Source organism: Pimephales promelas, chromosome 21 (genome assembly GCF_988280905.1).
Source record: "Pimephales promelas chromosome 21, fPimPro1.hap1.1, whole genome shotgun sequence".
NCBI lineage: Eukaryota > Metazoa > Chordata > Actinopteri > Cypriniformes > Leuciscidae > Pimephales > Pimephales promelas.
The window spans coordinates 28,348,191-28,372,822 of record NC_142789.1 but is presented as its reverse complement, the minus strand read 5'-3'; the positions used below and the strand labels follow the sequence as shown (position 1 = coordinate 28,372,822).

Genomic DNA, 24,632 nt, shown 5'->3' with positions numbered 1-24,632 from the left:
GAACTTGTGCTTTGTCTTATTGGCTGAGATGCTTCTTCTGCTCTCGATGGACAGTTTGATATATGACATCTAGACGAGACTCATTTGTTTTCCCACTACACCGCTAATGTTCTTTGTGTAGAGTTTAATTTCAAAATGTTATAGCCAGGGGCCGGTTTCACAAAGATTGACAAAAAATAAATATTTAAGAGGAAATATCCAAAAAACGGGAGGAGGACCCCAAGAGGAACTTAAAGACACTGAATTAGTAATGAATATATATGGCCATTTTTCCTTTTCTTTTGGGCTATTTGTAATGTAACTGAGTGTTGCTGCTGGTTGCCACGGTAACATATATGCTGTTCACAATGTTTGTAATGATTGTTGCGGCTGGTTGCCACGGTAACATATATGCTGTTCACAATGTTTGTAATGATTGTTGCAGCTGGTTGCCACGGTAACATGTATGCTGTTCACAATGTTTGTAATGATTGTTGCGGCTGGTTGCCACGGTAACATGTATGTTGTTCACAAGGTTTGTAATGATTGTTGCTGCTGGTTGCCAAGGTAACATACATGCTGTTCACAATGTTTGTAATGATTGTTGCAGCTGGTTGCCACGGTAACATGTATGTTGTTCACAATGTTTGTAAAGATTGTTGCTGCTGGTTGCCACGGTAAAATATATGCTTTTCACAATGTTTGTAATGATTGTTGCTGCTGGTTGCAACGGTAACATATATGGTGTTCACAATGTTTGTAATGATTGTTGCTGCTGGTTGCCACGGTAACATGTATGCTGAGCAATCTTTAGACTTGTCTAACACTATAGACTGGTCTAAAACAGCTTTGTGAAACCGGCCCCTGGCTGCGTATTAAAAGAGTTTGACTCAGTATGACGTGGTGAATGCGCTGCTCATCATCACTGATGAATCAGGCCATATAAATCTCTGATCTCCTCCGGCACATCCTTCCCAAACCTTTATATACTCTTCCATTCAAAAGTTTGAGGTCATAAAATTAATACTTTTATTCTGCAAGGACGCATTAAAGTGATAAAGTGAAACATGACAGGAAAGACTTTAATCATGTCACAAATGATTTCTTATTCAAATAAATGCTTTCTTTGAATCAAAGAATCATAGTTTCCAGAAATATATTAAGCTGTTTTCAACACTGATAATAATTCTAAATGTTTATTGAGCATCAAATCATTATATTAAAGTGATTTCTGAAGGAGTAATGATGCTGGAAATCATCACACTAACTAAATATTCACATTTTAAATTGTAATAATATTTTAAAAAAGAAATGATAATTTTATCAAATATATACAGAATTGTCTTTTTTTCAGGAACATCTTCACTGACCTCAAGCAAGGTCTGTTTTCTTTTGGGAGAAATGCATGTTTATGCGCTTTTCATATTCATATCAATCATTGTTTATGAATCCCAGTACCTATAAAGCCCATCCGCTCCATATGTGACGGTCAGACCCACATCAGCTGTTTTACTGCGGTTATAAACCCATTGAGCCGGAGTCACAGCGTTTTTCTCCTCGCGATGTGTTGTAGACTTTGTGTCAGCCGACTTTAATATGCACTTAGATGGACCACAGGGCTGGTTCGGTTTACATCGTATATATTATATAGTGGCCTGCCTGTTCCTGTTTTTGGTGACATTAGTCTGAAATTGGATTAAATTGATGTCTGTCGGATGAGCACTTTTCTGCATTTCCTCACTGATCGTCTTGTTTTGACAAGAAAACTCTAGCAGTTCCTGGATGTGCTGTTCATGTCGGGGTCATCTGTGTAATGACTATAATTACACTTCATTAGGGATAATGAGACACTCCTGACGAGTCCATCAGCAAGGGCATACTTTTTAAACAATATGCGTTATACTAACTGCGCATACTAGTGTGGATTATACAGTACTTCTTACTATTTGCCTAAATTAATTGCATTCCCACAATGCATTTCACCTGACGTGACTTTCCCCTTTAAATTTAACAGAAGTGATGTCAATGAAAGCTTGTTTTTATCTCACAACTTGCAATTGCGAGATATAAATTTCCAATCAATTATGACTTTTTCCCTCACAGTTTTTCGCAGGTTCTCATTTTAATTGTGATATTTTATTACCTTTACCAATTACCTTTTTTTGTGTTTTAATTCTGTGGTGAAAACAAGCTTCTATAGAAATCAGCCGCGATTCTTAATATTTACTTTTTACCAAAAATGGTCGTGTTTGTTTTTTGGGGTTTTGAGGTAACACCTCCTGTTCGAGTTGATGTGTGTTGAATTTGATGAGTTTCTACCAATTGAGATGAATTTGTTTGACTGGACACAACCTTTGACATCAACAACAAAAAATATGGGAAGTGTTTTTGCTGTCTTTTTAAATGCGATAATCATATTTATCCTGCTGTCTGAACTGTGCACCATTATGCGGTTGGTTGCGTTTTATTATCTGCATTTGGCCTTATGTTTCCCTGTGGAGCAGTTTAAAATCATGATGGATTGATGGTGTAACGCACTGAGGATTATGGGATTGAACTATTGCGCCGACTAGTGGTGAACATTTGTAATAGATATTTTTGAAAGGAAATAAACAGTGTTGACATCTTTATTAAATGTTAGAAAATGAGGTTTATTGGCAGAGTGAGTTTTGTAAACAATGGAATGTAGCAAAACATGACAATATTTAAAGATGTTGATGAACAGCTGCCCTCATGAATGCCTGTGACATCATGTCTTCTTCGCATTTACTGGCAGTAAAGGTCATACTTCAGTTTGGCTCCGAGTTTTGTCCCAGATAGTTTCGCTTGGAAGAGCTCATCCATCTGTTTACTCTGGACATCGGAAAAATGATTCTTCCAGTCGCCCACCTCGCCTGTTCACAGCAGAAGACAAATCACATGACAGCAAAGTCACAATGCAATCTTTTCATCATAACCAACAAGTGTAAACATGAAGTATATCTATCCATCCATCCATCCATCCATCCATCTATCCATCAATCCATCCATCAATCCATCCATCCATCCATCCATCCATCCATCCATCCATCCATCCATCCATCCATCCATCTATCAATCCATCCATCCATCCATCCATCCATCCATCCATCCATCCATCTATCCATCAATCCATCCATCCATCCATCCATCAAAAGTTTGGAAACATTAGTATTTTTTTTATGTTTTTGAAAGAAGTCTCTTTTGCTCATCAAGCCTGCATTTATTTGATCAAAAATACATAAAAAATTGTAATATTGTGAAATATTATTACAATTTCAAATAATGCTTTTCTATTTTAATATACTTTAAAATAGAATTTATTTCTGTGATGCATAGCTGAATTTTCAAGACACTGATCATGTTGATTAAGAATAAATTGACCAGCTCTACTTCTCATATGTTTCTCCTCAATAATCTGTATGAACTCAAAACATTTCTCATCACATTCTCTAAAGATCAAATGATCCGGCTGTTTAAGGAGAATCATCTGAGACCGTGACGTAGATCTGAAGTCCGTCTTTTACCTTTTCTGAAGAAGATGTTGCCGAAATTGCCATGAGATTTCTGAGAGTTTTCCAGCATAGCGTTGAACGTACTCTCCCCAGCGATACTGGTGATCTGCTCATCCGTCAGTGGAAGGTTGAAGAACTCAGAGACTTTCTTCACTCCTTCTGGCAAGTTCTGCATGAACAGAAGAAAAGTCTCAGGGGCCGGTTTCACAAAGCTGTTTTAGTCCGGTCTATAGTGTTAGACAAGCCTAAGATTTGCTCATAGACTAGTCTAATGCGAGTTAGACTGTTTCACAAAAATAAAGACAGACTTAATTTAGACCAAAAAAATTAGACATCTCAGGCTAATTTATGTCTAAGACTCTGTTACCGTGGCAACCAGCAGCAACAATCATTACAAACATTGTGAACAGCATATTTGTTACCATGGCAACCAGCAGCAACAATCATTGCAAACATTGTGAACAGCATACATGTTACCGTGGCAACCAGCAGCAACAATCATTGCAAACATTGTGAACAGCATACATGTTACCGTGGCAACCAGCAGCAACAATCATTGCAAACATTGTGAACAGCATACATGTTACCGTGGCAACCAGCAGCAACAATCATTACAAACATTGTGAACAGCATTCATGTTACCTTGGCAACCAGCAGGAACAATCATTACAAACATTGTGAACAGCATATTTGTTACCATGGCAACCAGCAGCAACAATCATTGCAAACATTGTGAACAGCATACATGTTACCGTGGCAACCAGCAGCAACAATCATTACAAACATTGTGAACAGCATATATGTTACCTTGACAACCAGCCGCAACAATCATTACAAACATTGTGAACAGCATACATGTTACCTTGGCAACCAGCAGCAACAATCATTACAAACATTGTTAACAGCATCTGTTACCATGGCAACCAGCCGCATTTACGCTTTATTAGATCATGTCATTGCGATACAGAAAGGAAAGACAGCACTGCATCGCACAAAGAAAAAAAAACAACATAACAAAAGTAGAAATGTGAACATTACAGATTTAGAAAAAAAGACTAATGTAAATGTATATAAATATACCTGTTATGACAACTTGTTCAACCAATGTGCATGTAAAGATTAAATGTTGTGAGGCGTGAGACCCATTATAATGCATTTTAAACATGACATAAGCAACTGATAATGAGAGAATTGTACATATTCATTTGCATGGACGTATCAAAGCATTTGTAACCCGTTCAAAGAAATGAGAAACTGCTTTTTTTGATGCACAAGTGACACATGATGTGAAGATTGAACAAGTTTTGAGAATTTGAGAGTAACACGCAACTGATCCTGTGCACCATTATCAGTCTCCACAATCATAAATATCTGAAATATAACTGGTTCTACCTGTTTCAGATCCTCATATGTCACGATCATCACGTTTGGGTCGTCTAGACGTTTCTCCCAGGCGAGAGCGTGATCAAAATAAGATCCCCAGGCAACTGAAGAGGAGACGCAAAAACTCGTTATTACTAAATAATTGTGTTAAATAATGTGTAACTGAGTGTTTCCGCACCTTCGCCAGCCATGAAGTCGGAGAAGAACTTGTCCCACGACTCGGCGCTGGGCAGAACAGGGTTTTTGTTCATGAAATGGAAGAACGAGACGAGCGTGTCTTTTGGGTTTCTGAACACCACCAGAATCTGAAAGCAGAACATGTCAAACTCAACCGCCCACACTTTACTGGGCCTCACTAGCTGAAAAGGCTTACATTGGACAAAACTAGTTTTTATTGAAATGCGTAGAGTTTTGCACATGTTTCTGTGATGGGTTTTGGGGTTGGCTGGGGCAATAGAAAATATCTGATATATTTAAATATCCGACAACCGATATAAACTCAATTAAAGTCTATACAATTTGTGAGTATATGTATCTTTTGATGACAAACAGAATTTATTTGGAATACATTTTTTTGTAACATTATAAATATCTTTGGATTTTGATTGATTTATTGCTTTATCACTAAATGAAAGTATAAACCCTTGAACGGTAGAGTACCGTACAAATCACTGCAGGTGAGCTGTGCACTCGTGTAATCTAGAGTCACATGACCTCTGTTACGTGATTCAAAGTTCACTCGTTGTCTCTGACCTTTGGCTTCTTGGTGAAGAAAGAGGCAGGCATGAGGTCAGGGTGCAGATGAGTTCCCAGAAGCCTCGGCGCGGGCATTTCAGACAGTTTCTGTGGGTCAAACGGTGTGAAACTGTAATGTTAAACATGCTGTGGTGTGTGTGTGTTCAGACTAGGGGTGTCACGATTCTCCAAATCCTCGATTCGATTAAGTTATCGATTCTAATGTCACGATTCGATTCGATTCTCGATTTAAAAAAAAAAGTAAAGCGCAGATTGCTATGCAATTTTTAGACTACACATTTATGCATTATGCAATATAAATTTGTTCACAATGTACACTACACCATTGCCAAATTTAAAATATAACAAAAACAAGTAACATAACTTAATGGTATAACATTTAAAGCCCCGGAAATGACTAGAAAAAAAGTTTAGTTAATTTTGATGAACGAGATTGAACAATAGAGTCAGTAAAACTATCCGAACTTTCCATCACGGACACGACATGGGGCGTGGCAGTATCGACTATACCATTTTTTATTTCGATTTCGATACCATTGAATTAATTTCGATCGATTTCGATATCGAAATCGTGACACCCCTAGTTCAGACTAAACATTCCCAGATTGTTTGTGCTGTTGCTGACCTCTTGGACATCTGGAGGTAAAAACTCCACCAGAGGCGGCCTTTCAGGAGGCGGCTCATTTCTCCCCGAGGAAGCATTCACGATTTTCCGCAAGACGGCCACCATCCAGTTAAACCCTGCGAGAGATCGAGTACAAGCAGATTTAGTGGAGAGGGAGAGAGAGACTTTATCTCACTGAGAGAAGCAGGAGAGAGTAAATGTGTGTGTATGTCTACACTGCAGTTCAAACGTTTGGGGTTGGTTCTAGGCATTTCCCAAACTATCGGTATCGGCAATTATAATGGCCGATAAATGACTATTTCAAAAATAAAATAAAAACGGACGAAACGGTAACACTCTACAATAAGGTTCATTTATTAAACATTAGTTAATGTATTAACTAACATGAACTAACTGTGAGCAATACATTTGTTTTTGTTAATCTTTGTTAACGTTAGTTAATACAAATCCAGCTGTTCATTGTTTGTTCATGTTAGTTCACAGTGCATTGACTAATGTTAACAAGATTTTAATAAAGTATTAGTAAATGTTGAAATTAACATTAACAAAGATTAACAAATGCTGTAGAAGGTTTGTTCATTCTTAGTTAATGTTAACTAATGTAGTTAACTAATGAACCTTATTGTAAAGTGTTACCGACAAAAACCGCTTGAACCATGTCATGAGTGTTGGAGTTGTATAGTTTGTCCACCAGAGGGCACTCTACACCGTCCCTGTTGGCAACACGCCACACATCCTGCAACCTGCTGATCCAGGTTGCAGGTAGCTTAAAAGGCAATGTAGGGACTAATTATTATTTTATTTATCAGAACTTTAATATATTTTGATGTTCCTCTGTTCTGTTGTGACAATAAAAGAAACAAGTTTCAAATGCATTATCATATTATTTTAGTCAAAACTCATAAATAACTACAAATAACTAATGTTAGGGAAATCTGTTAATGTTTTGTTGCACGTTTCTGAAAAAAAAAATATATATATATATCGGCCGATATATCGGAATATCGGATTTTAAAACCAACAAATATTTGTATTGGTATCGGCTAGGGATGGGCAACGATTAATCACGATTAATCGCATCCAAAATAAAAGTTTGTGTTTACATAATATATGTGTGTGTAGTGTGTATAATTAATTTGTATATATAAATACCCACACATGCATGTATATATTTAAGAAAAATGTGTTATTAATATATCAAATATTTATATTTATATATATACTATTAATTGTGAATAAATATATATAAAATATACACATGCACATTTTTCTTAAATATATACATGCATGTGTGTGTATTTATATATACAAATTAATTATACACACTACACACACATATATTATGTAAACACAAACTTTTATTTTGGATGCGATTAATCGAGATTAATCGTTGCCCATCCCTAGTATCGGCCTTCAAAATCCTTTATCGGTCGGGCTCTAGTCGGTTCGATTTCTTTTTGCTCACCAAGGCTGAATTTATTTGCTTAAAAATACAAACAATACAGTAAAAATTGTAAAATATTTTTACAATTTAACACATCTGTTTTCTATGTGAATATATAGTAAAGTGTAATTTATTCCTGTGATCAAATCTGAATTTTCATCATCATCCTTCAGAAATCACTCTAATGTGATTTGATGATCAAAAAACATTTTATATACATATATGTTTACCAATCTTGAAAAGAGTTGTAGACGCTTTGATTCTTCACATATTTGAAATACAATCTTTTTACTGTAACTTTTGATCAATTAAATGCATATTTGCTGAATAAAAGTATTGATTTATATAAATGTAAATACAATTTACATCAATTTTGATGCACATTGTAAAACCCCATTACGTAATTGTGAAATTCCTCATTACAGTGTTATGATTTTCTCTACTGTTAACACAGTTCAGATTTACACAAGTGTGTGAGCTTCACGAATGCACAGAATTGCTTCAGTCATCAGTGTCCAGAATTGCAGCTTGAGTCGTGTTGACATTATCACGCAAGATCTGCAAACATGTGTTGATCATCAGGTCACATGACCCGGATTTCTTCCATGTTCATCTTAGTGTGTAATGTTGCTGTTTGAACATGAAAAAGCTCCAGTTCTTCTCTATATCAGCGTTAGTGTTTCTGAAACACCTCCACTGTAGTCTTGAGTTTCTTAGAGTTTTCTGTAGTCTTGATTATAAGAATAAAGGGGCGGGGCCTGGTGGAGTTAGTTAGTAGTGTGTTAAACTGGCAGTTATGGAAAGGGGCGGGGCATTTCCCAAACACACTCAAAGCGCTCGACCAATCACGACACACTACTCCAGCCGACCAATCAGAGCACAGTGTGCTTTTCAGAAGGAGTGGCTTCATAGAGACAGGAAGTAAACAGAGCGTTACTGACAGACTGGAAAGACATAGACATATACACTAGACGTCACCTTGGCTACGGCACTTCATTGGAACGAATGCGTCAATAGAGCCGCCATCTTGAAACAGGGGAGCCCCTCCACTTTAATGCATCAGCGTCAATGTAGTAGACACAGGTCTAACGGAAATAAAATCACCATAAATCATCATGAATGCGATTTTTCTTGTTTTTTTGGTTTGTTCCAACGGTCAGACATGTATTTATCATTGATTCCAGAAAGAAACATTGTTTTTTTTTTTTTTTAAACATTCTTCCTAGTTCAGATTTCATCCGTGAACATCATACGCTGCACAAAAGTCCGCCACCATCAATGAATTCGACGTAAAGGCAGAGATAGCAGCGTTACCTAGCTACTTCCTATGACAAGACCCCTGTCCCAAGATGGCGGCGGTTTTGACGCATGCTTAGAACCCCAAGGTGAGGTCTAGTGTATATGTCTATGCTGGGAAGAGAGGAGCCGCAACAATGGAGAATATGAGGAGAATAATCAACATTCAAGCAGGAAAACAACACTTTGTAAAAGGGTGTAATACGACCCTTAAAAGGAAAAACTAAATCTGTTTGAAAGTTCCAATGCCTTAGAGCAACGTGACCAAAGAAAGTTATGTAACTAACATGTAACCCGACTCCACCAGCATTCTTTGCCCAGAGCTGCACAAGCAGACTTGTTTCTGACACTCACCACATTTAGGGTACGCCACCAAGATGAGGTCGTCCTCTCTGGCCTCCAGCTCTTTTAGCTTGTCCAGGGTCTCTGGTGGGCTGAGAATGGTCGAGTATAGGATTCCCTCTCGCTTATAAAGCTTGTCTTCATCCTTCATCTTCGCTGCATTCTCCATCCTGGACTTCATTTGACTCATAGGTGGTGTTTGACTCATGTTTGCAGTCCTGGTGCTCGCTGTGAGCTTCAGATTCGCAGATGGACACACACACACACACAGAGAGAGAGAGAGTATTTATGCACGAAGGAGATTGTTGTAGATCCGCCCACATTGACGTCTTGTGTGAGAAAGGTTAGTTTCATGAATGAACACAAGGGCCCGTGTCAATCTGACTGATTGAGACTACACTAGCTAGTGTTCCTGAAAAGCTTGTTTTGGCAGAGGTGAAAGGTAGAGTTTAATCTGTAATCAGTTCATGTTTCTCGGCGGCTGAACAGGAAACACTTCGTTTACTTGCTATACTTTCTGTCCTTTGACATTTATCATAATAGTTTATTAGCCTGCATAAAATTGTTTCTTTGTTTTAAAATATTACAGTAAATTAATATATATATATATAAATACAAATACTTTTGATTTAAAAATGTCAATCTTGCACATTTAAAAGTATTGTTCACTGTAAGTTCATATTGATTGATTTTAAAAATATTAACAAATGTGACAATTGTAAAGTGTTACCAAAATGAGTTAGCTTAAACACTATAAAAAATATTGTTGGTTTAACTTAAAAAGTAAGTAACCTGGTTGCCTTAATTTTAAGTTGATTGAACTGGAAAAAGTGAGTTAATACAATGAAGGAGATTAATTTAACCATCAGAAACTCAAAATAATAAGTTATCTCAACTAAATAAATTATTATAAAGTTGATTTGACAAAAGAAAAAATGTTGTGATAACAAATCTTGAAAATATTTTTTACAGTGAAGATATTATTTATAGATTCATATTATTTCCATCCTTCTTGTCACTGTGTAAATAATCGAGTTAAAATGACAGAAGTTTGCAACTCAAGCGTAAATCTTTTGATAAAGTCTGAGAATTAGCGTGCGATCCTTGCATGTTTCATTATCACTGCTGCATGTGTTCTGAAATATTAATTTATTTATTGCTACTGATTGGAAATATTATCTGGACATTATCAGTTTGGCAGTGGAAGCATGATGTCAGCAGTTTCAGCAGATGGGTGTGTGTGTGTGTAACCTTTAGATTGAATGCAGTAGATGCTGCACCTTTATATTGATAGTCACTCCTGAACTGCAGTCATTGGATCATTCGTGCCGTCTGTCCGTTGTCTGCTACTCTGTTTTTAGTTTAAAGTTGAATCATGGACATGATAAACTTACTCTCTTTAAAAGTAAAAATTAAACGACTGGCATGAAAATTAGCCACACTGCAGATGTTTGCTATTTAGTGCTTATCATTCGTATTTAATAAATTAAAATATAGTTTGTTTTAAATAAAACAGTGAGCATTGAAAATAATTTTCTATTACAAGAAAGTTTTCTTCTTTCATTTAAGATGAATATAAGTAATAAAGACACTTAAGATGAATATAGTGAAACCATAAAAAAAAAATCCTGTGAAATATGAGACTCAGAATTGAGGCTTTGACAAATATTTGTGTTACCCAAAACATGTACAGTAAATATAAAACATTTATTTGAAATGCATTCATTTAGCATTTATACTTTAATCAAAACACTAAAAGCATGGTGGGAAATTATTTATTTTTAATTATTATATTATATTATATTATTATCATTATTATGTAATTACAATAATTTATATGATTTAAAAAATATATTTGGGATTTTTATATTATATATTATTAAAGTTTTTAATAATATTATTTATTACTCTATGGTCACACTATTAACTATGACTTTTCCCTCTATATACACTCCTAATAACGCTATAATAATGCTTATTAATAGTTAGTAAGGTAGTTGTTAAGTTTAGGTATTATAGGATTAAAGGATTTCAAATGTGATCATGCAGAATAAGGCATTAATATGTGCTTTTATAAGTACAAATAAACAGCCAGTATGCATGCTAATAAGAAAATAATTAATAGTAAGAATTGGACCCTATACTTAAGCATAACCAAACTTAAATTAGGAATTTACATTTTATACAATGTATAATAAATTATATATTTTTTTTGTGTCAGTGTGTTTTAGTGTGTGCATGCAGGCAGTGGCCTCTAGATGTCAGTATTGTTGTATGCAGATTTTTAAGTTTCGTTCACTGTTGGGATGTTGGGAATTCCCGGCTGGGATCACCGTCCTCACAGCTTGATTCAGACACAGAAAAGGTGATTAATACTCAGTGTTGCAATCACTAAACCCAGTAATGAGCAGCAGTAATGCTGTGATGTTGACTTGCACTCGAATGCATGATTTGTGAGCCATGCATTGATTTTCACCTTATATATGTATATATCCTTCTGCGTTCACCAGGAATGTTGCATCCTATCCTCCTAAACGAGTTACTTCCAGGTCATGTGACTGTCTCACATAGGATACATAATGAGCATTTGACAGCGCCCATGCAGGGATGCTGACGGTTTAATCCTCGCTTTGGGAATTATCAGGGTATTTTCCATCTGCCAGAGATGGAGGAGCAGCCCGTGTCTGGAGCAACACTGGACCGGCATTCCCGATAAGCAGCTTTGAGAAGGAGGGGACTGAAACCTACCGTCCATCTGCAGGCCTGTGCGTCTCACGTCTGCAGTACAGAGACCAAGATTATTCAGAGAACATGTTTATAAAAGTGACGGATGCGTTCCAGTTTACTTTAATCTGGTTTACAGTCGGCGTGAAACAGAAGTTGCACTAATCTTTTCTTCCCCGATTGTTGTGTTGTATATCTTCTGGAACAAGAACAAATGTGGGCGGGGCTTGATTGTGCCTTTGAGGAATTGATTGGATGGTTGTGGTTTGCTACTGGCTGATCTCGTGTGAGTGACAGGTTATAGCCCCGCCCTCGTCATCAGCTTATTCTGATTCAAGATTACCAGGGAAATGAATTCAACACAAAATTGATCATCATTTAGAATAAATAATGCAATATTGCATGGTGACTTTGAGTGGCTGATATGTTGATTTTGCAATATTATGTGATATATTTGAGTGGATCTGTATCTTTAAAGGACAATAATGCATGTCTGAACTATGTATTACTTCTTATGTGCCTTAAAGGTGGAGTGTATTGTGTGAATGTTAAAATCCTTTCTTCTATCTCAGTTTGCAAGATCAGCTGCGGTGCTTATTTTTCCTAAGCAATCTGAGACCTTTTATTAGATCACTTTTCATCTGTGGACGTCATAGATCTGGCTATGTGAGACTATAGTTTGAATCAATCCATGACACACATTAAGATTACAGCACAGAACGGCTCGTTCAGCTTATTATCCTGAACATTGTATAAGCATTCGCTCGTTTCATGTGTCGTTGAACGGCGTAAACGTCACATGCTTTCGATATTCCCGGCAAAAACGACTCAGGTCCTTCACATTAACATCTACAGGCTTTCATAGTCGACACAGGCAGTCTGGGAAGTTTCATTACAAGCTATTCACATATTGGCAATAAAAATGGATCAATACATCAAAAATCGTACATATAGCCCCTTTAAACTAAATGAAACTAGCAATTTATCAGTTTTTTTGCAACATCAACAATAAGAACAACCAAAATTGGCCTGGTACAACACATGAAACGTCTCCGACATCAGACAAGCAGCAAAACACTACAAAAGAAAAACAATTCTTTATGAAAAACAAAATCTATTCTTGTGTAAAAAGAGTTTCCCTAGTGCCAAATCTAGCGTTTTATCTTTCATAAAAAAAACAAAAATGGCATTTTCCTGTGTTGGTACAGGTAAACCTTCACATTTAGGGAATAACCAGTAATGCAAGTCCTCCCAAAAGGTATAGGCACATTTACAATCATAAAACATATGCTCTGTTGCTTCGATCTGATCAACACAACTGTTAACATCAAAACCAAGACGACATCTTAAAAATTCTCCAAACTTCACTCAAGATTTTATGATTTTAGCTTTTCGTGTGACAAGACCATGCGGAATGATTGAACAGCAACTTGGGTTAATGTGTGTTTGTACCTATCATTTCATGCTGAAAGCAAAGTGCACTTAAAATGTATTTCCTTTGCTTTTATTGCAAAGATATTTTGTTCTTAAAATCTTAACTCCAGCACTGGAGAAATATTGAAAAATTTAGTTTTTATGTGAATAATAAGGATATAGTTCCGAATTGTAACATGGGTAAATTTATGCGAGTAAGAGAACCTCCATTCACCCAAAGCTGAAGAAGACCGGGGGTTACATTACTCTGAGATACACTGAAAGACATCTGAATTATAGATTGTGGGATTGCTTTGATAATGTTATCATACTTTTTTCTGTCAAAAAAAATAATTTTAAACAGAAAGTCTCGAAGGACATAATGACATAACCCTGGCTGGAATATGCTTTTACCTTCAGTTCCCCAGTTGGTCTGCGGCGGCTATTTTAGTGTTGTAGTTTCATGCACTCGTCTGCCTTGAGCGGGCTGATCGTTCTGGACAGAGTTCCTGTTTCAGCAGCGTCTGGATCCGACCCACAGCACAAACAGCATCTTTACATGCCCACGGGTTAAATATAGCTACCAAAAACAACAGTGAGCAAAAATACTACACGCAGAGAGACCCATGCATACATTTAATTGCATTTATTAATTAGTACATGTTTTATCTACAGTAGATTTGTATGTATTTGTGCTCCGTCGTGGTTTAAAGGGATAGTTCACCCAAACATGTAAACTGTGTCAGTAATGACTCTCCCTCATGTTGTTCAACCCTCTTTCAGACTTTCGTTCATCTTCCGAACACAAATGAAGATATTTGTGATTAAATCTGAGAGCTGGATCACTCCTCCATAGGTTTCTGTTGTAGTTGAAACTTGCCGGCCCAGAAAGTTATTAAAGACATCGTTAAAATAGTCCGAGTGACGACAGCGGCTCAACCTTAAGTTTATCAAGCGACGAGAATACAAAACACACAAAAATAACGACTTTATTCAACTATTCACTTCCTTCTCTGGGGGCCTCGATTTTGTTAACGTAGTGTATCAGCGCAGCGCTTAATATTTTAATCAAAATCAAAAAGACTACCACATAGGCTAGATATATAAAAGCTATCATGATCATTTTGCCAACAATGAACAATGAATTGGTTTTGTTTATATCATTCAAAACTCATCGGCTTAGACAGTTTTCTGTGGCCTCGTGCGAACTTATTCAACAGAATTCTTCTAGAATGTTCTTTCAAGTGCAAAAAATAATATTTTTAATTTAGTAGTCTTTCTTATAATAGCCTACAGATGTCTTCAGAAACTAATTTTCCTTGATTCTCTGAAGCCTAAACGCATTTGCAGCTGCACAGCCGCGTATACATCTATGCTGCACATATCTATGCTGTCTGGCTCGCTCGGCAATTGCACATCCAATGACGCGCGCCCAATGAGACAACTCTACGTCATTACACGTCAGAGCCCGCCAAGGGGACGCCAAGTCCCTGAATTTTCCATTATAGCAGCTCTTCGTTCATTCATAGTCTGCCTGACATACATATTAGAAGCCATGGATTTGCACTGAATTGATTATCAAAATTACGGATCAGTTCAATACGGATTTAGACTTTTATGCGTCAAATATGGAACGATTCCATATTGTACGAAACGGTTGGCAACCCCATTCGAGGCTCTAGGAATAGTTGAATAAAGTCGTTATTTTTGTGTGTTTGTTGCGCACAGAAAGTGTTCTCGTTGCTTGATAAACTTAGGCCGTGTGTCCACCAAAGCGTTTTTCCACGCGCCTGGCGTATGTTTTCAATTGTTTTCAATGGGAGCGCCGCGTTTTTTAAACGCCATGAGCGTACTGAGGCGCTGAGCGTTTTTTTCACGCTGAAGCGCCGAGCGTTTTTTACTGGTCGCTGGGAGTTGAAAAATGTTCAACTTTGGATAAAACGCAGCGCTCATCACTGTCACTTTTTACCCAATTGTCCAATCACAGTGGAGGAGGGGCGGGACTAATACCACCAGTGTTGGGTGTAACTAATTACTTTTCCCTTGAAAATGTAAAGTAAGGGGTTACTCTTAATTTATCTGTAATTTAATTACAGTTACTTCTGATGTAATTGAGGTAAATACTGTGTATAGATCAATCCGATCTCACAGCGATTCGTATGCATTTTATGAGGTGTCTAAATATTACGACCGCACTCGTACAAATTCGTATGAATTATTGTAAAATATGTATGAAAAAAGTGTGAGATCAGACATAAAACAATAGTGGGTTTAACATCAAAATGTATTTTCTGATGCTAAAAAGTATGTTTTTATAATGTAACCTTCTCCACCTTGGTCTGTTGAAGGATAATTCATGCAATTTTATAGTATTTATTTAAAAAAATTTAAACAGATTCATGCCTATCCTTGTATTATTCAGCTGGTTGAGATTGATATGGGATTTTGAAAGTAATTAGTAATTAAAAGTAATTAAATACTTTTTAGAGAGAGTAATTAGTACAGTAATCTAATTACACTGTTGAAGAGGTAATTAGTAACTAGTAATTAATTACTTTTTTAGAGTAACTTACCCAACACTGAATACCACACCGACCAACTGTCACAACATTCAAACTGCTGCGGATATTCCGTATCATAGCAACGAAACGTCTAAACGGAAAAAACGCTGTGCTGCCAAAACGCTCTCAAGCGCCCGTCTGGCGTTTTCAGCTGGATAAAAACGCTTTGCGCTGTCGCCACTCGGACTATTTTAACGATGTCTTTAACAACTTTCTGGGCCGGCCAGTTTCATTTACAATAGAAGCCTATGGAGGAGTGATCCAGCTCTCAGATTTAATCAGGAATGTCTTCATTTGTGAACGAATATGAACAAAAGTATTACGGGGTTGAACAATCCCTGTGATGCTCAGTCCTGTGTATTTCTTCTGCTCTATGTGGATTTTATTCATATTGGTTTTAGCAACAGGCTTCATTAGATCGCTTTCCGTCCTCTTATCCTGCCTGCGTTGTTTCTCCTGTTTAAATTCTCTTCATAAACATGTTTCCAGCTCACCAAGCATTATGACGTTATTTTTAGCCTTGAGCGATTACAGGACTCCCATGTGTTACATGTTTCCAAACAGTAAACCGAACGGCACCAGATTAAATGAGTCTCATTCGACAGCAGACGGCCCCCGGACGGGATTATTGCATAATATAGGATAGATTTTCTAGACATTGGATTCCTGCATATTATTTTAGTCAGTTCAATCCTTGTATTCTAATATAACGGGGTTTTCAACCAGTGGATCGCGACACGAAAGTGGGTCAAAGATTTTTTCTGACAGTGGGGAGTGAAATAATAATAATTGTGCATTGTTAGGATACATAAAGTGGGATTATCAGCGTGTTGATGATATCAAAGGCCTTCCAATCAATCAAAAGTTATTTTGGCACAAATGAATGTGCTGCGTAATTAGAAGCTAGTCAAATTAGAGATGTCAGCAGGTATTGATAAACTTGAATACTAGTTTGAGTGTTTGGCTAGTTTAGATGTTTTACTTTAGTTTGCTCACCAGTTTTGTGTGAGTCCTGCTCTGGCGGTCTGGAGGGATTTAGCGTGCATTATTCAGATGGAGATGTTAACGTCTACACCACTTATATTGATAGACACTAAAGCATTAAACACCCTTTGTTTGCACACACACCGCCTCCATGTGTGTGTCTGTACTGTGTGTGTGTGTGTGAATTGGTGAGTGTTGCAACAAATCAGCTCAAAAAGGAAATATTAATAATTAATCGTAACTTGCTATGATTATGAATATTTGGATCAGTCAAACTGATTCACTTGATTGTAACTGATTCACTTGATGTAAATTATTATGAATCCGTTTGTCCAGCGAATGGAGACACCATTCCAGACAGTAATGACCATTCACACAATGTCCTGGGATGAACGTTCATTTATAGAACAGTTAATCTGTATATGAATGCAGAAGAGTCTGCTTGATGTGCGTTTCCTTTACTATTAGAGCAAGGCTCTGCATTCTTTCAGTCTTTCAGGTCAGAAACCATGGCAACCAGAGGGCCTGGGTCCATTACTTTGGGGGTTGTCGCATACACCTTGGCACCTTGTTTTGGTTGTTGAGTCTGATTTGTCTGAGTCGTTACAGTGTGTGTGTGTATGTTTGTGCATGAGTGCTGGAGGTGAAATCAAAAGGTCGTATAATCGCATTTTCCCAAGGTGAATGTCAGCGGGAAAAAACATTGTCCTCTCTGCGCACTGCATTCTCTCTCTTTCTCTTTCTGAATCTGTTTGCTTTTCCTGTATGTTCCTTTTGTAGTATTTCACTGCAAAAATATTATACAAATCTAAACATCTTTAAAACAAGATTAAATTACCTGAGAAGCACAACAACTTGCTTTCAAATGCAGAACCAGGAATCTCGAATACAAGAGTTTTTGAAATGTTTTAATGTGGTTCTGTCTGGTTGCTAGGACGTTGATATGTGCTTGATGAGATTTTTTTGATTGGTTTGTATTGTGCCATGACATTATAGTGTTCTGGGGGTGGTTGCTAGGGTGCTGCTATGGGGTTGCTAAGGTGTTTCCAAGTAGTTCCTGGGGTGTTGCAATGTCCTTGGTGAGATTTTCTGATTTGTTTTGTACAGTGCTATATGTTTGGGGTGGTTGTTAGGGTGCTGCTATGTGGTTGCTAAGTTGCTCTGAACGTTTTAGTATGTTGCTATGTGGTTGCTATGGCATTGCTAAGTTAATCTGAATGTTTTAGTGTGTTTCAATGTGGTTGCTAGGGCATTGATATGTGCTTGGTGAGATTTTCTGATTAGTTTGTATTGTGCCATGTGTTTGTGATGGTTGTTAGGGTGATGCTATGTGGTTGCTAAGGTGTTCTGAATGTTGTAGTCTGTTGCTATACTTGGTAAGATTTTCTACCATGCTATAAAGTTGCTAAAGTGTCTGATGGAGTTTCTAGGGTGCGCCTGTTATGTGGCTAAATGTTTTTTAGTGTGTTGCTATGTGGTTTCTGGATGTTTTTATTCTTTTTCTATGTACTTGGTGAGGTTTCTGCTCCATTTTCTACCATGCTATGAAGTTGCCATTTGCATTTGAAGTGGTTTCTAGGGTGTTGATATGTGGGTGACGATGTTCTAAATGTTTTTAGTGTGTTGCTAAGTGGTCGCTCAGGCGTTGCTAAGGTGCTCTGAATGTTTTAGTGAGTTGCTATGGGGTTGCTAAGGCATTGCTAAGGTATTTTGAATATTTTAGTGTGTTGCTGTGTGGTTACTTGAGTGTTTGGGGAGCCGTTTTATTCCTAATGGTTTCCGTTTGCACTTCTCCTCCCTTGTTTAGTGGGCGTGTTAAACAAGCGCAGAAGGATGGGAGCGCTCTGTGCCACGGGACGCTGTGAGCGTGTGTGACGTGAACTGCTGTCGGTACACAGTGTTCCCAGAGAGTGGCCTATATACAGCAGCGAGAGCGAGGACATCATGTGTCCCACTGCGACCGCCTCGTTTCACATGCTTCCCAGATTATAATCCAAGCCACCCCGTGTGTCTTAATCAGAACTCAAAGAGAAGGGTCCCCCTTTCTGCATGGGACCCCTTCAAATCAGTTCTGCATCACTCACTGTATAGTAAGGATGTCCTCATCGGAGGAAGGAGTCCTGAAGTGAACTCTGACCCAGACAGGTGTTACATAACGTCTGGTTGGCTTGTTTTATGAGCCGCCAAAAGATCTGACTTGTTTTTTTTTTTTTGCGTTTGCTGGCTTTGGGGTTGAGTGATATGTTGGGACAGGGCAGCTTTTAGCTTTTCGTGTGACAAGACCATGCGGAATGATTAAACAGCGACTTGGGTTAATGTGTGTTTGTACCTATCATTTCATGCTGAAAGCAAAGTGCACTTAAATCTGTTATCCACAATAATTTTGTACCTTTTTTATACTGTATAATACAACTATTTTGTTTCTCCTAAGGAGTTTTCAGAGGAACGTATTTGACAGTTGATGAACTGGGACTTTATTTTTTAATTTGTTTATATGCAAACATAACTCTGGAGACTTGCATTTCTGCATGCAGTTCAGTTCATATCTGGATACTTTTTTCATTGTAGACACATTTCAATCTGATTATAGAGCTTTGCACAGTACTGAGTCAGCATTGCTGAAGGTTACAAGTTACATTCTGTTGTCCATTTGATTATGGGTCATCTGCTATCCTGATATTGTCATATGGGTCACCTGGCTAAGGGGGTATAGTTATGACCCGAAACGTCCAATGACCTCAGGATCCTAGGATGTATCTTTGACGCATTTAAGTGCCATATTTGACACTATTTGTCATGATATTCTTCTGAAACTATTCAATTGTGTAGTTGGGGTTCAGGGCCTAGCATTACAGTGGTTATCCTCTTCGTTTTCTCTGTTAATATTGGGTCATTCACTTCACCGTCTGCGCTTATCTCATGTGGTGTCCCACAGGGTTCAGTTCTTGGCCCTCTTTTGTTTCTCTTCGTCATGCTTCTTTTAGCCACTATATTTCGGAAACTTAACATTAATTATCAACTCTATTTTACAATTAAACCAGAAATGGGTTTTTCAGTAGATCATCTCTTTTTTTCATGCCTTGATGAACTCAAGACATGGATGCCAAATAATTTCCTACAACTGAATGAAAATAAAACTGAGGTGCTTCTGCTAGGATCTGTTGTTACAAACATTACAATCCAGTTTTAAGTAATAACCTACACAGTCATTAAAAAAAAATCTTGGAGTCTGATCCTCTACTTCAACTTAGATCTATAGCAAAGTATTTATAAAATTATTTGAAATACATATATTATTTATTAAGATTGCAATACTATTCACATAATAGTATTGCAGTATTAATAGTATTGATAATAAAACAAAATGTTATTAAAAATTATTATTTTCATAAAATGTAGTTTGACTTTAATTGTGAGGTATTTAATTGGATTTGAGAGGGATTCTTGACTCATTTGTGAGTGGCAAGAGAGACGGGGCGAATGTCAGACATCTCTTCACATGCTGTTTGTTTACTCAAGACCCTCTTGATAAACACGCTCTATTTAGAAACAAACACAGTCGCTGTTTCCACTCTGTCTGCTTCACTCTGATGTCTGTGTGTGTGAGAGAGTGTGTGCATGAATAAAACATGCCAAATGTGTGTGTGTGTGTGTGTGTGTTTGGTGCCTAGAGACATCGTTCTCAGTTCCTCAGTTACTGTCGTCTGTAGAGTTTGTACAGCTGTGTTCAGCCATGTGAAAGGAGGTCAAACGCCTGGACTATACACACACACACTCTCTCTCTCTCTCTCTCGCTCTCACATACTCACACACACCTCACACATGACTGTGTGTGTATTTATAAGAGCTCATCGGTCATTAATGCTCTGCGAAATAACTTTCCTCAGTGAAGTGTGTGAATTTGCAAGGGAAATTATGGTGTATATCAGTATATTTGTGTGTAATTGCATTAGTTTTTAATAAAACATGAACATAGTACACCCACTGCCTTTTCATATTCGTTATTTGTCATTTTAATGGTGTTTGTTGAGTCAAGCATTACTACATAATGTGCAGTTAGTGATGTGCTGAATTCTCTAACAATTAGTCTCAATGTGCACATCTATCCTTCCATCCATCCATTCACCCATTCATTCACCCTCCCACCTACCTATCATCCATCCACCCATCCACTTACCCATCCATCCACCCACCTACCCATCCACGCATCATCCCATCCTCCCATCATCCATCCACTTACCCACTCACTCACCCATCCATCCATCCATCCATCCACCCATTCACCCACCTACCCACTCACCCATCCATCCATCCACCCATCCACCTACCCATCCACCCATTATCCAGGTTTTTGTGAAAAAGGTCAATAGGGAGGGACTGGAAGCGTGCGTTGCACACACCAACATGAAATACGTCTCTTACAAATCTGGAACGCGGTCATTCATAAAAGTATCGATACTAATACATTTAGGTATTGTGAGGTTTTTAATTTCCTAGTATCGCGATACTTTTGAAGTACTGGTGCATCGTGCAACACTAACACCCGACCCATCCATCCAACCATCCATCCATCCATCCATCCACCCACCCATCCATCCATCCATCCATCCACCCACCCACCCACCCACCCATCCATCCAACCATCCATCCATCCATCCACCCACCCACCCACCCACCCATCCATCCACCCACCCACCCACCCACCCACCCATCCACCCACCCACCCACCCACCCACCCACCCACCCATCCATCCATCCATCTACCCACCCACCCATCCATACATCCATCCATCCGTCCATCCATCCGTCCATCCATCCTTCCTTCCTGAGTTGCTCTGTCTTTGTTTTTTCGTGCATCGTGCAACACTAACACCCGACCCACCCACCTACCCACCCATCCACCCACCCATCCATCCATCCATCCATCCATCCATCCACCCATCCATCCATCCACCCACACATTCCACCCATCCACCCACCCATCCACCCATCCACCCACCCATAGAATCACCCTGAGCAAGACACTTAACCCCTAGTTTCTCCAGAGGCGTGCGACCTCTGACAAATATAGCAATTGTAAGTGGCTTTGGATAAAAGCGTCAGCTAAATGAGTAAATTTAAACCTCCACGGATGTTTTGTGCATTATGGCCCGTTTCACATCTTTACCTTGAATGACATTAAGCTATAAAACAGGGTGGATTATCCTCAGTGCTTCCCCAGCATTAGTGTGTAATCCTGTGTGTGTGTGTGGCGGGTGCCAGCGCTGTGACATACATTCAGCCTAATTAGTTTACACTCTGTCTTCATCAGTGCAGCTGTAAGCGCTCAGTAATGGATATGGAAACATGTCCTCTAATACTTACAAGCACAAAGCTTCATCCACAGGTCACCTGATCATTTGCTATTGGTTAAAACATCGCTCAGTTGCGTTGTATGCAGATTAGGCTCCGTTCGGAAACAGCCTGCAGTTCCCATCGAGTCGTTGAACATATTGGGCCATATTTTGTGTGTGTGTCATAAACCCTGTGTTTAATATCGTAATGTTCAAGAGTGTATCCTAATCCAGATTGACTTCCTGCCCTTTATTCTCTAAATATAGAGCAACATTTCATTTGTGTAAATATGAATTGTGAAAATAATGGCCACGGTCTTTGTAATATCTGTATTATGATTTGCATTACCCCTCGATGGTTTGACCTTCTGATCATCAAAGGTCAGAGTGGAGCATTTTAGGGATTGTGGATGATTTTAACTGTTCCATTGAGCCTTTCTGCAAACAATATGTCGTGCGTTGATCAGAAGATAAAATTATTATAGTTTCAGGTTGACATAACTTATAACCATGGACTATTATTTCATATTCACCAAGTAATGTCATATCGGGCTCCATTTTGATTAGAAACACCCAATCGGATAAAATCAGGCCTGGTCCTACACTTTTTGTTTCTGTGGAATGGTTTTCTCATCGAGCCGAAATAAAAATACGTCGCAAACGTCTGTTCCTGGTGACTTTAAAAGCATTTCGTCGGTCCATGAAATGCATTCCGTGGCTTTAATATATTCTGAAGCTGAGCAAGATCTCCCAGAATCCCACAGTAAATGTCTCATGGGCATCTGTACCAGAACATATAGACGTGCATCTTGCGTTCATGGCTCTGTGCACAATTCGTGTGCATGTATAAGTAAATCACATGAGGAATCATCATTCTGCTTCATGCATGTTTTAAACCCTCCTGCAGTGTGTGAACTGTTGCACAAACGTACGTGTATATTAACGCCATCAAGCGTGTTGTAAGCCATCAATCCGATATCCTGAAGAGCCAGCATCTTTGTGTTTGTGAATATGGATTATGGCTGGAGTTGGTTAAACATGTCAGTCACGTTTGAAAACAGCGATGTCCTCTCATCATGCAAATCTAGGCTTATCGGTCCTGTACCGCCTGACTGATTACTGAAAGCTGAACTTATCCAGAGACTATTTATATGGAGACGTGCCACTTCCTCAATCCTTAATACAAATGTATATTAGGGAAAACCTGTAACACCAAAGATGGCGGTTGTATGCAAATGCCCCGCCCCTCCCACTGAACAGCCAATCATCTGCTTTTAACGGTCAAGCCGGGAAACATTTAAATACGTTACTGTTTGAAAAGGCGGCAGATTTGATATGCAGTGTATGTGTGCGTTGTGTAAAAGTATAACCTGTGGGAAAACGGCGTTTTAAACCTTATTTTAGTGCAAAGTCATCAACATTTTTCAGCGATTTTTATTATATTTTACTGCTGTTTCTATACATGCAGTTTTTATGTCTCGGTGACCAGTGAAAGTGCAGTTCTGACTCTCTGCCTATTCATTTAGATAGGAGCCTGGTCTTGTTGAGTCCGAAATAGCTGCTGCCAAGATGGCGGCCGAGTGGCATGACTTGCCTGAAAGGACTTTGACTCATCTCACCTCAGCCCTGCGCCACTTGTATTAGGACGCAGTTTGCTTAAGCCACAGTGTGGATCTGATTGTTTATAAATGTATTCATTTAATTTAAGTCAATCATTTTCATTTACTTTATTTCAAAAGAATATACTCTTATATTTATGATTTATTTCTTTATTTACAGTATAACTATACACAATTGTCCTGGTTGGTTGCAGATGTTCATGTTATGTTTTAAAAATTACAAACGAATATACTATTCATTTATTTATTTATTTGTCTGTTTGTTTTGTTTGTTTATTTATTTGATTTGTTTCAGTATTAGTCTTCTTTACTTATAAGTTTATTTTTAAGTATTCAACATTGGTCTGTTTGGCAGATAATTTATATATATATATATATATATATATATATTAGGGCTGTGCAAAAATTAATTGCGATTAATCGCATCCAAAATAAAAGTCTGTGTTTCCATAATATATTTGTGTGTGCTGTATACAATTATTTTGTATATATAAATACCTATGCATGCATGTATATATTTAAGAATTATTTGCGCTTAAATTCTGTATATATAAATAAATACATAATCTATATTATATAAATATAAATATTTTATATATGAATAACACATTTTCTTAAATATATACATGCATGTGTGTGT

General features: G+C 37.9%; 1 protein-coding gene and 1 long non-coding RNA gene across 3 annotated transcripts in view; one reads left to right on the top strand and one right to left on the bottom strand.

The window, feature by feature from the left end:
• LOC148970486 (uncharacterized) overlaps positions 1-24,632 on the top strand; it is a 76,481-nt gene that overhangs the window by 17,951 nt on the left and 33,898 nt on the right. The gene's annotated exons all lie outside the window — the stretch shown is intronic.
• Positions 2,606-9,638, bottom strand: sult6b1 (sulfotransferase family, cytosolic, 6b, member 1). Its single transcript, XM_039673430.2, has 7 exons — positions 9,371-9,638; positions 6,277-6,392; positions 5,649-5,738; positions 5,074-5,200; positions 4,905-4,999; positions 3,525-3,681; positions 2,606-2,873 (listed from the first exon to the last, which is right to left on the bottom strand). The coding sequence occupies exons 1-7, from the start codon at positions 9,564-9,566 to the stop codon at positions 2,746-2,748; spliced, it is 909 nt and encodes a 302-aa protein (XP_039529364.2). The 5' UTR covers positions 9,567-9,638; the 3' UTR covers positions 2,606-2,745.